The following is a 12,719-nucleotide window of genomic DNA, read 5'->3' on the forward strand; positions in this document are numbered from 1 at the left end:
GTATAGCATTTCTTTTTGTTTGAACACTCAATCAATTTTTTTGGTCTATTGAAATAATTTTAATTAAAAATATCAACTTAAGCTATTTTATTTTGTTAAGCAATCGATATTAAACATATTTTAAATTTTGAATACATTTTACCTATACATCATTCCTCTTTCGTTACATAAAAGTAAGATGAACAGTCCTACTCTTCAAAGAAGCAACGAAATATTACAGTTTAACCAACCTTTGAAATCAATATTTCACGTCCACCCTGCCAGGAAACGAACCCAGGACTTTATCAATGGTAGGCGAACGCGCCAACCACCGACCACTATACGAGGCGGGCTTATCTCCACTCGATTTCCTTATTTGGGATTTTTACCTGACAGCAGCCATCAAGTCCAAAACACCTGTCCTGGGTTCTGGTTCTATTTCACACGCAGATTTGTATTCTTCATCCGTCCGCACACAGATGCGTATACAAGATGTCCAATATTCTTCCATGTAAAGCTGATTTACGGAAGAAAAATTAAATTAAATTAAATTTTTAAGTGTAGCAGAATCAACCCTGATGATGGATGTTGCAATGAGATCAGAAATGTGGCAGAGTGCTAATTTCACAGTGTACAATAACCAGAAACCCATTAATTAAAAAACCGTATTCAAAAGATTCTAATATAATACTAAATAACTCCTGTTTTATCATAAAATCCCTGGTTTATAGCAAATATCTTATTTAGGATACCTTAATGTTTTCTCCAGGCGGACTTTGACAACCTGGAAGACTACATAACGTACGAGTATGTGACCAAAGTGGGCAGCGCTATAATTCCCGGAGGAAATCAATCCCGCACGGTAGTGTTCAGCTTCCCTGTCGGTTCCGGAGTACGCAGTCCCGGCTGGTACCGCTTTCTGTACTTCAGTCAACCCTCATCCGATGTCCGGAGTTTGCTAGGTTGGTGCAACATTTGTATCAATACACAATCAATTAAAGTTCCTTATTGGCCCTCTATAGAATATCCCTCCTGATCCCCACACTTAAATATTTCATTGAAGCTTATTAAATGCAAAAAAATCCACTTTTATGAATTGTAAACCTTGTACATAATAAGCAAGGTATATAATAAATGCAACTTCCATATAAATAAAAAATATTTTAAAAAACACACAATCAATGATACATTATCGTCTAATATGTATTTTATGTTTAACCTTCTCTTTAGGGCTGGTATTCTCGTGGAGGCAGAGAAAGCATTGCCAGCACATTATTAGTACATAAATTTCGTGCTAGTAATGCATTCTCTACACCCCCCCCTCCTCCCGCCCCCTATAGAACGTTACCTATCTATATCCACTTTGCTTAAGCTATAGGAAACAGATTTTTATTTTTTCAAAATCAGAATGAAACTTTTTTGTTTTTTCAAAGCCTGTCCTTAAAAGATTTGCGCTTTGAGGATTTACATTTACTGTTTTCAATAGCACAGCACTATCACAGTCAGCATACCTCAGTCAGCACATGTAATAAATTTGTCTTTCACCATCAATCTAAACTTTTCAATTATTGTGATGGTGGTAAGGTATGTTAGTTCATTAGTTCTTTAGTAGACAGAGAGAGCCATGTCTGACTGGGAAAACCCGAGCCACCTCTCCACCGGCCATTCTTTACCAGCTTATGCAGAGCAACCCTTCCATGGCATTTAGATTTTAAGACATAACTTAGTAATATGAATTTCTATTCCAGGAATATCGGATCCATTTGAGGCTCGCGTCCAAGAGGAAGAGGAGCGTAGCCCTTCCCGAGAACGTCCGCCGAGCGAAGAGCAGCTTCCCTCCGCTTCGGGGGCTTCGTCCAGCGGACAGGAGGCGCGGGGGATGGACTCCATCTTGAAGGACTTCAGTAACCTGCACGTGCCAGGTTTGAAGTTTAACATGCTCAACGACCTTAGCATCGACTGATTAAGGACCTTCGTCCCGAGCTCGCCAGATCTGGCAGCTCTGGGGCGCAAGTTTTACAAGTGAACAAATAAAAATATAACAGTTTACGATCAAATTTGATAAGTGATATTGTTACTAACCTTTATAGATACTTATTTGGTATCCACAGTTAACTACATTATTGGGACCATTGGGGTTTCTCACTATTAACTCTACGTGGTATTCGAAACATCTGCTTTTACTAGAAATGCTTAAACGTATGAATACTTCAATAATGTTTATAAATTATACTAATACGATTATATGTGTGGTAACAAGTTGTTAAAACCCTCTGCAAGCACAAATATTAGACCTACTTTAGTTGCATTTAATAGGGAAATATCGCGTTTTTTTACAATTTTAAATTAATAAGGGTCTATGAAATACTGTTGAGTAAAAAAAAAGTTTTTTTACTACTTGTCAGTAGCATAAAAAATATTTTTTAATTTATAACTTTGAATCCCCGCGAAAACAGTCCATTGCATTGGCCACGCCCCTAATATGTCACGATACGGTTAAATTTTAAACTTTCTTTGTGACCTTTTAAATTTAAATAGAAAATTGTCACGAATCTTGACATCACAATTATCAAGGCCAAATATGTCGCATTTTTGTAGGGACATATTTTTCAATAATTTTTTTTAAAAGTTATATATGAAAACATTTCTCCACAATATCCATATTGATTTTGAAAATTCAAGTAGTTTTTCTAAATCAATTTCACATATTTTTATCGGTATTTGCAGTATGTGATATTTCCCTATTATGGATCATTGACATAGTTTTATCTACTCATCAAGTATTCCAACTTAACTATAAAAAATATAATGTTTACCGTGTCAATTTGTTTGTTGATGGCCATTCACGATTACACAGCTAATAATATCAAATCTATATGTCGCAGCCTGCTGGAATACATTTGCTAGGCAAATTATAAAACGGCTCCGTATTTTAAAAGAATCGATTGTGATATGCCGTATCGTACTGACGAGCATTCACCAAATGAATGATATATTTCTTCGTTCTATCCGGCCAACCATAATGTTTTGGCTGGATATAAATCGCTCCCGATTGTACATTAGTTTTCTTTCCTATCACTTGAGGTGTTGCGTGTCACACGTCGTTGTCATTAAATAACAATGGTGTCATGCAGCAAAACTGTACCGCAATTTTTATTAAATACTGCGAAAGCTAATTGTGTGTAATATCCAAGTTTAAACAGTGAGCTTAATGTTTTGGAAGAGTGAAAGATTTTTTTAAATGAAAAATTGATGAAACATGCACAATAAAATCTAACTTAACCTTACCCTCTTAGCAAAAGATCCAAAATCTTCGTCAATTTAAATAGATAAAACAATTTTAAATAGTGGCAAATCGTAAAATGTTGGCATGTTGACAATGTGGCTTTTACAACACGGAGCTGTTTTGTTTGGCAAGCCAATATTTATTCTTGCTATAATGAAAATCCGGCTGAGACATATCTATTCTTTAGAAACTCTAAGTAATAATTAAGTATATATTTTTATAATCAATTTGCTGTTTGCAGAGAAATATGAAGTAAATAAGCACGACATATTTTGTAATTTTTTCAACAGACTAGCAGATAAAAAGATCACACGAGTGATATATAGATAAAATAATAGCTCTCTTCGTGAAGTAATCAAACCCTGAAATTGGTATTAATAATTGCTTTATTATACATAATATAAAATACAGTGAATTTCTTGCACTACAGAAAATTGTGAATTTTTATCAAACTTTATTCTACACGGTGTTTACTTGAGTTCAAATTGGTAAGTTAGTAAGGAATGTAAGTACCTATTACATATTAAAAAAAGTATTTTTGTACAATGCACTCTGTACATAAGTTAAATCATCTAGAATTTATCCGAATGCTCAACGTTATTAATAAATGTAACGCATTATACATTGTTAACATAATATGTATTTTGAAAACTTGTACGTTTCAATATTTACATGTTTTAATGCTCAAGATACAAAAGAGCATTCACTAATAAATGTCTGCTTCTAAATTTTTCAATAAGAATACGTTATTGCATATTAAAATTAATGTGATGTTTTACATACCTTTTTCACTCTGGTTATTGTTATTGTTTATTGGCTAAATTAATATGTGTAATTCACTTGCAATACAAGAACATGAATAAAATGATATCTGGTGCCGAGTGTAATGTTGTTAACTAACCAAATTTAACAGAGGAAAATTGCATGGAAATATTAAGACATAATCATAGCATTTTATCACATAACTGACTTGCCTGGTATTAAAAAGTTACCGTATATTTCGGACCATAAGATGCACATTTTTACTCTGAAAATTCATCTAAAAATTGGGGTGCATCTTATGGTCCGATGCGTCTTACCGTCCAAAATATTATTTGTTTTCTAAAAATTGGTAGATCATTTTTGGGGTGCGTCTTATCCTCCGATGCGTCTTATCGTGCTCAAGATACGATAGTATTGAAATATGTTCTTTCAATGTTCACTTTACAAAATTTTGTCCTCCAGGAATTTATGGTATTAATTAATGCAATATGTTAAAATATTATGTAGAAGATTAATATTTTACATTAGAGATGAAAAAAATTTAGAAAAGGGAATATAGAAGTCTAGGCATTTACAGGGTTTGTCCTGTCATTGGCTGGTTTAAGTGGCCACTTTACACACTGTGTAACATTCACCATTCTGCCTATTTTTGAACATCCATATTCCTTTCAGTTCTTTCATCTGTTGATTTTTGATAATCTGACGAGGGAGGAAGTACTACTCGCTTTACTGCTACCATGGACATGAGGAAGAAAAACAATATCCGACAAAGGCCCTTCATATAATTTTCTAAACTCACAGTGAAAGGGGCAGTGAAAGTAGTAGAGTTAAATTCAATTAAAATCGTGATTAATGAAATTTTAAAATTAAAAATAACTTTAACTCATTCATCGCGGTGCTCACATATGTCTGTGAGCGCCTACGACAGCACTACTACGCGGTGCACACAGCGTATGTGAGTAATTTACTATCAAAAAGGTTTGTAGCTGAAGTATAAATCAAGTATAGAGTCTATAGATTCATGGTCACTAACAAAATGAGTGTTTAAACTAATAAATAATATACATAAAATAAGTTTTTTAACTAATAAATAAAGTACGTCAATTTTAAACTCGGTATCGTGTTACTTCTGTTACTACGATCTGCCCTCGACTCACATGGTTTTTGGGGGTGCGCCTCGTAACCCATTAGCGTGTACATATGAATGATAGCAGGGACGCAGAGGTAGTAGTCTGTGGTGAACAAGACGCCATCCCCCTGCGCTACCATTCAAATTATAGGGGCGGGAATATGCTAGTATAGAGTAACATAGTGGGCGTTGACTCGGAAGGTGGCAATGTTGATTATCGTATCCAGCAGCGCCGTCCGATTCCAGCCGCTTGGGATACCGTTTTCCCAACGTAACACCTGGCCATCAACTTCTATCCTGTTGGAGGGGCAAGTTAGAGAGTCCCATAGTGCGGAGAAGACCTGTTCATACTCGTTGGTGTACTGAGTCTGATGTGAGCAGTGGTCTCGCACGGTCGAAGCCACTTTGCTCAAGTGGAACCTTGATCTCAGCGCTTCGACCAGCAGCGTCAACATACTCGGCGTCTATACGCTCGTTACCGCCAGAGCCGGCAAAGAGGGTACTGGTCTGGGAGCCGAACAACCCCCTCTCAAATATTTCGGACAGGAAGTCCATCTTCCTGTATACTTGATTAGAAGTCTTAACGACCGCCCGGATCTTACCCCCTCGCTCTTTTGCATATCTATCATTCTCTCCGGAGTAACAGTTTTTAACTCCTCCTCGATCGTCGAGTCACTATAGAAGACAGCGTCTATCCCCTTATATCTAGAAGTGCGCACCTTCTTCCCGTCAATATCACCCCGTAGGATGTGGCCCGTGCCCGCCTTGCCGCGCATCCAAGCCCCTCGTTTGACCCACCCAGTTAGTGTGGGGGTAACGAGACGCTCCATGCTAGAATAAGCATTTAATTACAAAAGATTAAACAAATAGATCCGTACTTTAAAAGATACTTACAATATGGAGAGTCGTCGATATAACAAAACGGCTTGTTTTAACGGACGCTATTTCAAACGAGCGTTGCTTTGATTTATTTATCTGTAAAAGAGTAGCGAATTATGCACTGAACTTATTATGAAAAGGCGAGTATTATTATTTAATTGAACGTTATTATTGCTTACCCACCAAGCAGGTTTACTGAGGAAACATTTTATGATCGGCACATTTTTTGTATGAACAAAGTTCTAGAAGCTTCTACGCTTCGCACGGGAACTACTGGGTTCCGGGAGAGACGTGCGCACTTGTCCAAGGTCCAGCGGGGAATGGTTGGCGCTCCAGCCCGTACGTTAAAGGACTGGATAGTGTAGTTCGGTTCGAACGACGGTTAGACTTTTTTAAATTGTTTAAAATGGCGATTTATTTTTTATTATTATGTTTAAATTTGTTTAAGCTCCGATCATTGTTGGTTTATTTTTATAATAGTCGTTGGACACGACACTGGGAAAGGGTTAAAATGGTTTTTCAGATATCTGGAGGGAGTACTTTCATTGTTGATTTTTGTGAAGTTAAAGAGCTGAAACCTTTATTGATGCGGGTGAGATTATATAGATTTTTTAGAATAAAATATAACCGTCCTGATTAGGGTAGGCAGGTATGTTTTTTTAATGTTTAGCTTTGTCAGCACTGCAATTTTTAAAACATCTAATTATGAGTATGTGTTACCATATATATGCATAATTAATTATATTTAACCATATTATTCTAGTAGTTTTTAGAATTTGGATTAATTTTACAACAAATGTATCTCCCACAATGTATTACTCATAAATTTTTCAAATGTGTATTTTTTTATTCCGTTCCATCCATGAAATAAAAGTCTTGGACCAGTCAAGTAACAATAATCTATAAACACGATAATGTGATGAATAGACAGTTAATGTGCTTTAAATATTAATTTTAATAAAACGATATTTATCATCTAGGGATGAATGAAAATACAAAAAACAAATGCATTTATTGTTGCATTATTTAAAAAAACATAATTCTGAGTTCTGAGTTGATATTTTTTGTGCCTACTCTAGCTTGCGCAATGATTTCTTAAATCCCTCGATGCTTTGTACTTTTATTTGACATATTTTATAATGTGTATTTTGTTAAATGGAATTTAAATATTTATGAAACAAATCATCCATGATTTATTATGTTATTATTATTATCTTAATAAGTTTAAATAAGTTGAACAAATTTGATATTTTAAAATAATTTTACTTTCATATGCTTATCACAGAGTACTGCGCTTATTTTGCAGCTAAAAATATTTATATGATATTAAAGTTTGAAACTTGTGATGAAAATCAAATATATCTTTTTGTTATGTCTTTTTGTAAATATGTATAAAGCAATCTTTTTGCTCCTAGGAAACCGAATCCAAAAACAATCTGTTTTCCCTGATCAACCACGTCACAAAGTTTAGATTATGTAAGTAAATTAAAAAATAAGTGTTTGTGGTAATTTTGTTATTTTAAATGGCTTTGGTTTTGTTTTAATCATCATGTTTACTGTTAAATGTGCCAATCATTGTTAAATGTCACTAAAATGATGTATTTTGTCATCAAGTTGTTGGTTTTACTCTCATAATGCAATTTGAATTACTAACCCGTATATAAATCAGTGCATAGTCAGTTGCAACTGACAGAAATCGTGGATTGTTACTTCATCATAACCTTATTACAAGTAGGGGTCCGAGGAGATGTCTGTAGCATCAGTGAAGCTGCTGAGTAACATGTATGAGAGAGGTCAGACCATATTCTTATGAGTTATTTGAAAGGAATTAACAAAATCACTCTGTACAAGACACAAAAATTGTGAGTCTGAGTGTACTTCTTTATCATACATACAATCATATCGATGACAGCTATGTAAACTATCGTATTTTGAATACAACAGCTTTTCCGTAGAGCTGATAAATTAAGTAAAAATTACACTTGGTAATAATTTTACTTGAATTCAGGATTATATTTAGTAAATTTTGTGCAAATCATATGACATAAGAAAGTTATGTCTATAATCAACTCTTAAATGTCTTTAACCCTATGGATGCCAGACATTTCAAGCACAGGTGACATCTCTACGCCGACTTAATTTAAAGATATCTCTTTTACGTGTCAGAACAGAAAACTTTTATCCTAAATCAAATCAACTTATAAACCCCCATTTTATTATGAAAAGAAACAATCGGGAATAAAAAATGTCATTTCCAGAGACTACTTTATGTTAGAAAAATATATAACATTGAAATATCTGTGTCTGCCACGCTCGCCACTGTAAATTAGTTTGTACTGTTTCCTTTGGTTGTTCGCGCGAATTTAAATTTAGTCATTTTCGAGTCCAGCTTTGTAAGATTGTGTTTGGAGATTAAAACAATGAATTACATATAGCAATACATGTCATGTTAGCTAAAAATAAATCAAATTCATTTTCAAAATACTATCATTTACTTAGTTACTATCGATATTGTGTTAATTAATGTTAATACAAGCAGATTTATGCTAAATATCATTGATTGAAGAAAAATGTATGTTCAATTTAAGTTCATACATATGTATGATCTTATAATGATGTTCAATGAGGGATATGTCCCCCTTTAGCTTGTATTGTCGAGTTCATCTCATTTTAGTATAGATTCAGTTAATATTTGACATTATTGGTAAGATATCCAAAATAAAATTTCACTCTATTTAATTCTATATTTATTTATTAGTACACAAGACTATAATTATAATATGACGCGTTATAGTTTTAAAATGCCCTAAGAAGGTGATTTATATTACATATATGAATAAATAAATGTTTTATTAAATCTATTGCAATTTTATTTTGGATTCCTTACCAATAATTCTGTGGCTCGGGTCTAAAAAGGCCAATGTCGTTAATCACAACATCATGGCAGAGTAATTTTACAGCTATTTTGTGATGTTATAAATAAGCTGTTTGAGGTGTTTAAAACTATTTTCAATAAAAAAACACTACCACATTAAATTTGTATGTGTATACATGTATTTTTTTATTGACATCAACCCTCTAGAAAATGTTGGCAAGAAAAAACTATAATATTTCATTGGCCCTTTTAGACCTAAGAGACAGAATTTAAATTGAATTCTACCAACTAATTACATTTAAAATATTTAATATTTGACATGTTTAACTCGCATCTAGGGATGGATGTATCTTACTCTTATTTAAAAATTACGCTTTCAATATTCATTTTATCAATCGTGGAATATCTACTGAAAATTATTGATTATATAATTTTCTTTCCTTCCAATATTTTTATATCCAACTTTTTGTTTACATTGTACCTGTTAGAACGAATATGTTTTGCTACTTAATTTTACAATTGTTTCCCTAAGTTTTTTTGTATTATTCGTTTATATTATACAAATTGTTAAAACAAACAAAATTTAATAGTATGTTTTTTAAACTAATATTTTTTACGTCAATTTACATTTGTGTGTAAAAGGCCATTATGGTGCATCGATGTAACTAGTTAGCACAATCTAATCAACATTCAAATGTATACTTAAAGTTATTAATGCATATATAATCAAATTTATGTGATTTTAATTAGTTTTTTTTTACAATTTCTCATTCACTAAAATTTTATTTCGATCCTTCTGCTTTGTCATCACTCATAATAAAACTTTATTTGCGAGTTGTTTGTTTACTTTGTCAAAATGTCTTAATAAAAATTAACATCATCTACTAAATAATATTAACTCCTCAAAAACTGCATATTGTAAAGTTATTATAATAATAATCTTTATTTCGCACTAAAATAAAGTGTACAACTTTTTTTTTTTATTAATCTTATTTCAACACATTTCTTATATGAAGTACATACTGTTTGCCTGACTAGTTCAAACCTGTTTTTCTTTAAAAGGCAGACATTAAATAAATAGTAAAAAAGTTAGGAGTCACTAGGTAATATTTAATATATATGTTTTCTTGCCAAATTATTGTTTTTGAAGTTCTTAACTGATAAACGCCTGAGTGTATAATATGATATTGCTTTAAATGTTTATATGTAGAAAATTTGTTACCTATGATATTTTTTACCAATCTGAAATACTGTCACTTAGACTTATTGTTTCTGTCAGCATTAAGCATCCATTTTGTTTTAATCATTACTATTGAAAACAATGTGTATCTAATGCTAATCAATATTGATATTTTATTCAAATATTACTTCCCGTTTTTACTATAAAGTTACATGTTTTATCCGAACTGAAACTGACTAAACTACTCATAAATGAGAAGTTTTACGTTTTGCCCATCAGTTACTCTGTAGACATCGCTTAGTACGCAACTGCCGATTTAAACTAAATTATGCCATGTTGTGTCATTTTTAAGTGTCAAAATACTGCTGGGATTAAAAGGGAACAGGGTGGGATCACATTTCACGTGTAAGTAGCAAATTCAAAAATAATATTCAAGAATTCGATTATTTTTCCACTTTGACTTTTGGACACGTATGCAAACTTGATTCTACGCGCCATCTGGTATATTATAATTTTATGTCAGTTGCACTTCCTAGCCATATTATCATTTTCTTGTGCCTTTAAAGTGTCCTTTGCGTTGCCAATCACTTCTTAATAGTGATATAGTAATATCATGGGAAATAACAAGAGTGGTTTCCCGTTGCCTTCTTTGATGAGTTTTCTGTCGGGGTCACCTCCCCTTAGCATGGTGGGTCCCGTTATTTTTACTAGTGATGAAACAAATAGTGGTTTGGCCGGATACTAGATATCCGGCAAGCCCCTAAGCCGGATATCCGGCTATCATATATAATAAAATAATAAAGACACCCCTGTACTCAATTTCTCTCATAGTTAAAAACAAAAATTTTAATATCCATAAGATGATCACTTAGAGTTCCGTATCAATATACTCGTTGCTTATAAGTTTATTAATTAAATAATTATAATGGTTTTGAGTAGTTTCATCCCCTGCTCTTTATTTTTTCATGCAAATATATTTTTAATTAAAAAATAGTTTTTAATGAACATTTTTTTATTTGGGGGTCAAATTCTTTTCACGGGTGTATGTATACTGAACACTGACAAACATTTTAAAGAAACAAATACAATTTTTCAAACAATGAGGGTTACTTCCTTTTTCTTGAACACAGTCGATATCAATAAATCAATTAAGTGGTGTTGATTCCATAATTTTTTTTCAGTTAAATGAATATTAGGTATCCGGCCGGATATTGAACTATTATCCATTTCATCTCTAATTTGTACTAAGAAACAACTCTAAAATACTGAAGCTATATGTTCAGCGTTAAGAATGTGTTAGCATAATAAATTTTATTTATGAGCATATATTTGGTTACTTTTCTGGGAGTTTTTTTGTTTATCAGTCGGGTTATGTACAGTAAAGTAAATCTGTGTTTTAATATAGTGTTGAATAAAATATTTTAATGAAGTTTTCAATTTTTATTACAGATATTTTACTGTCCTCTGCAAGATTTTAAAATTTATTTACAATAATTATCTTTAGCTTACAGATTGCACCTTTAAATTCTACGTTGGCACAATGTAGAGAACTCAAAATGGCATTGAAACCTTTAATCACATTCCTCGGTTATATTGATATATTTATTTCATTTTATACATTCGGCAAATAATTTTTTTGTATTCCCAAATTACTAATTTTGTTTAGGTACATATTGTTTCCAAAAATCTTCCCAGAAAGAAAACCTGTTTTAGAAACCTGTTAATTTTGACTACACATAAGTTCCTGCAATCATGTTATGACCCAGTATTCTAAGCACAATATTATACAATATTTAGTGAATGTAATTGTTTCTAACTCTATTTGTGTTTAAATAAATGGTATGCTGTTTCTAAAGTCTTGAATTTTTTACTAACCATCTCCCTTTTTACATATTTTTTACATTTACATAACAATATATTTTTTTTTTCCAGCTGTTACTATTTTTGTTTATTGAATGTAACAGACATTCATGGGGAAGTTCAGTGCTATGGGAAATTGGTCATAAAAAATATTTCCTTACACGCGGTAAAAATTAACCACGAAGTTTCAATATAATTATCTAATAAAGAAAATAGCTTTATAAAAATTATAAATAGTATCGGAAATAGATAATACGTGCCTACGCAATTTTCAAAGGGATTCACCCTTCAATTTGTTTATTGGAGATGTCGTTTCAGTATTTATCTATATTATGCTCCGCTACCAGTTTTTTTTAATGCCCCCATAGGTCTCCCCAGACCAGAGATGAAAGTAATAATTTTTAATTTTCTGTTCATATCTTTCGTTTGCTTACAGTTATGACGGTCATTGATTTTCCTTAACATAATCCCATATTTCTTAGGTTTTCTGCAATATGTATGATAGTAAAAAACTTGACAGTTTTCGAAAAAACAAATAATGCAAATGACAGCATCCCTAGGGGTCAGGATGGTTGTAACAAGGCATATGATGATTGTAACATGGTCAAAAAACCAAATAATTCTAAAAGTAGGAATATTTTTATTTTGTAATATTCTATGAAGTACAAAAATAAAATAAATAAACAATGGCGCTCAATAAAGGAACGGAATAAAAAACAAAATCAACAAACATAGCTCAGTTCATTATTTGTACAAGATATGTGAGAAC

General features: G+C 32.4%; 1 protein-coding gene across 4 annotated transcripts in view; it reads left to right on the plus strand.

Annotated features, from left to right (window-relative positions):
* Positions 1-12,719, plus strand: part of LOC148277704 (inositol polyphosphate 5-phosphatase K) — a 38,524-nt gene that overhangs the window by 19,523 nt on the left and 6,282 nt on the right. For 2 of the 4 annotated variants that reach the window (XM_088232530.1, XM_088232532.1), the window contains exons 9-12: positions 749-941; positions 1,728-1,901; positions 7,451-7,511; positions 11,595-11,945. In XM_088232530.1, the coding sequence (XP_088088656.1) occupies positions 749-941; positions 1,728-1,901; positions 7,451-7,506 (423 nt within the window). In that variant the 3' untranslated portion in view covers positions 7,507-7,511; positions 11,595-11,945. Of the gene's footprint in view, positions 1-748; positions 942-1,727; positions 1,902-7,450; positions 7,512-11,594; positions 11,946-12,719 lie in introns of those variants that run through there. The other 2 variants (XM_088232531.1, XM_088232533.1) reach the window with 2 other exon arrangements.

This window comes from Micrasema longulum, unplaced genomic scaffold (genome assembly GCF_059751315.1).
Source record: "Micrasema longulum isolate JH-2025_06_02 unplaced genomic scaffold, ASM5975131v1 h1tg000993l, whole genome shotgun sequence".
Classification (NCBI taxonomy): Eukaryota; Metazoa; Arthropoda; class Insecta; order Trichoptera; family Brachycentridae; genus Micrasema; species Micrasema longulum.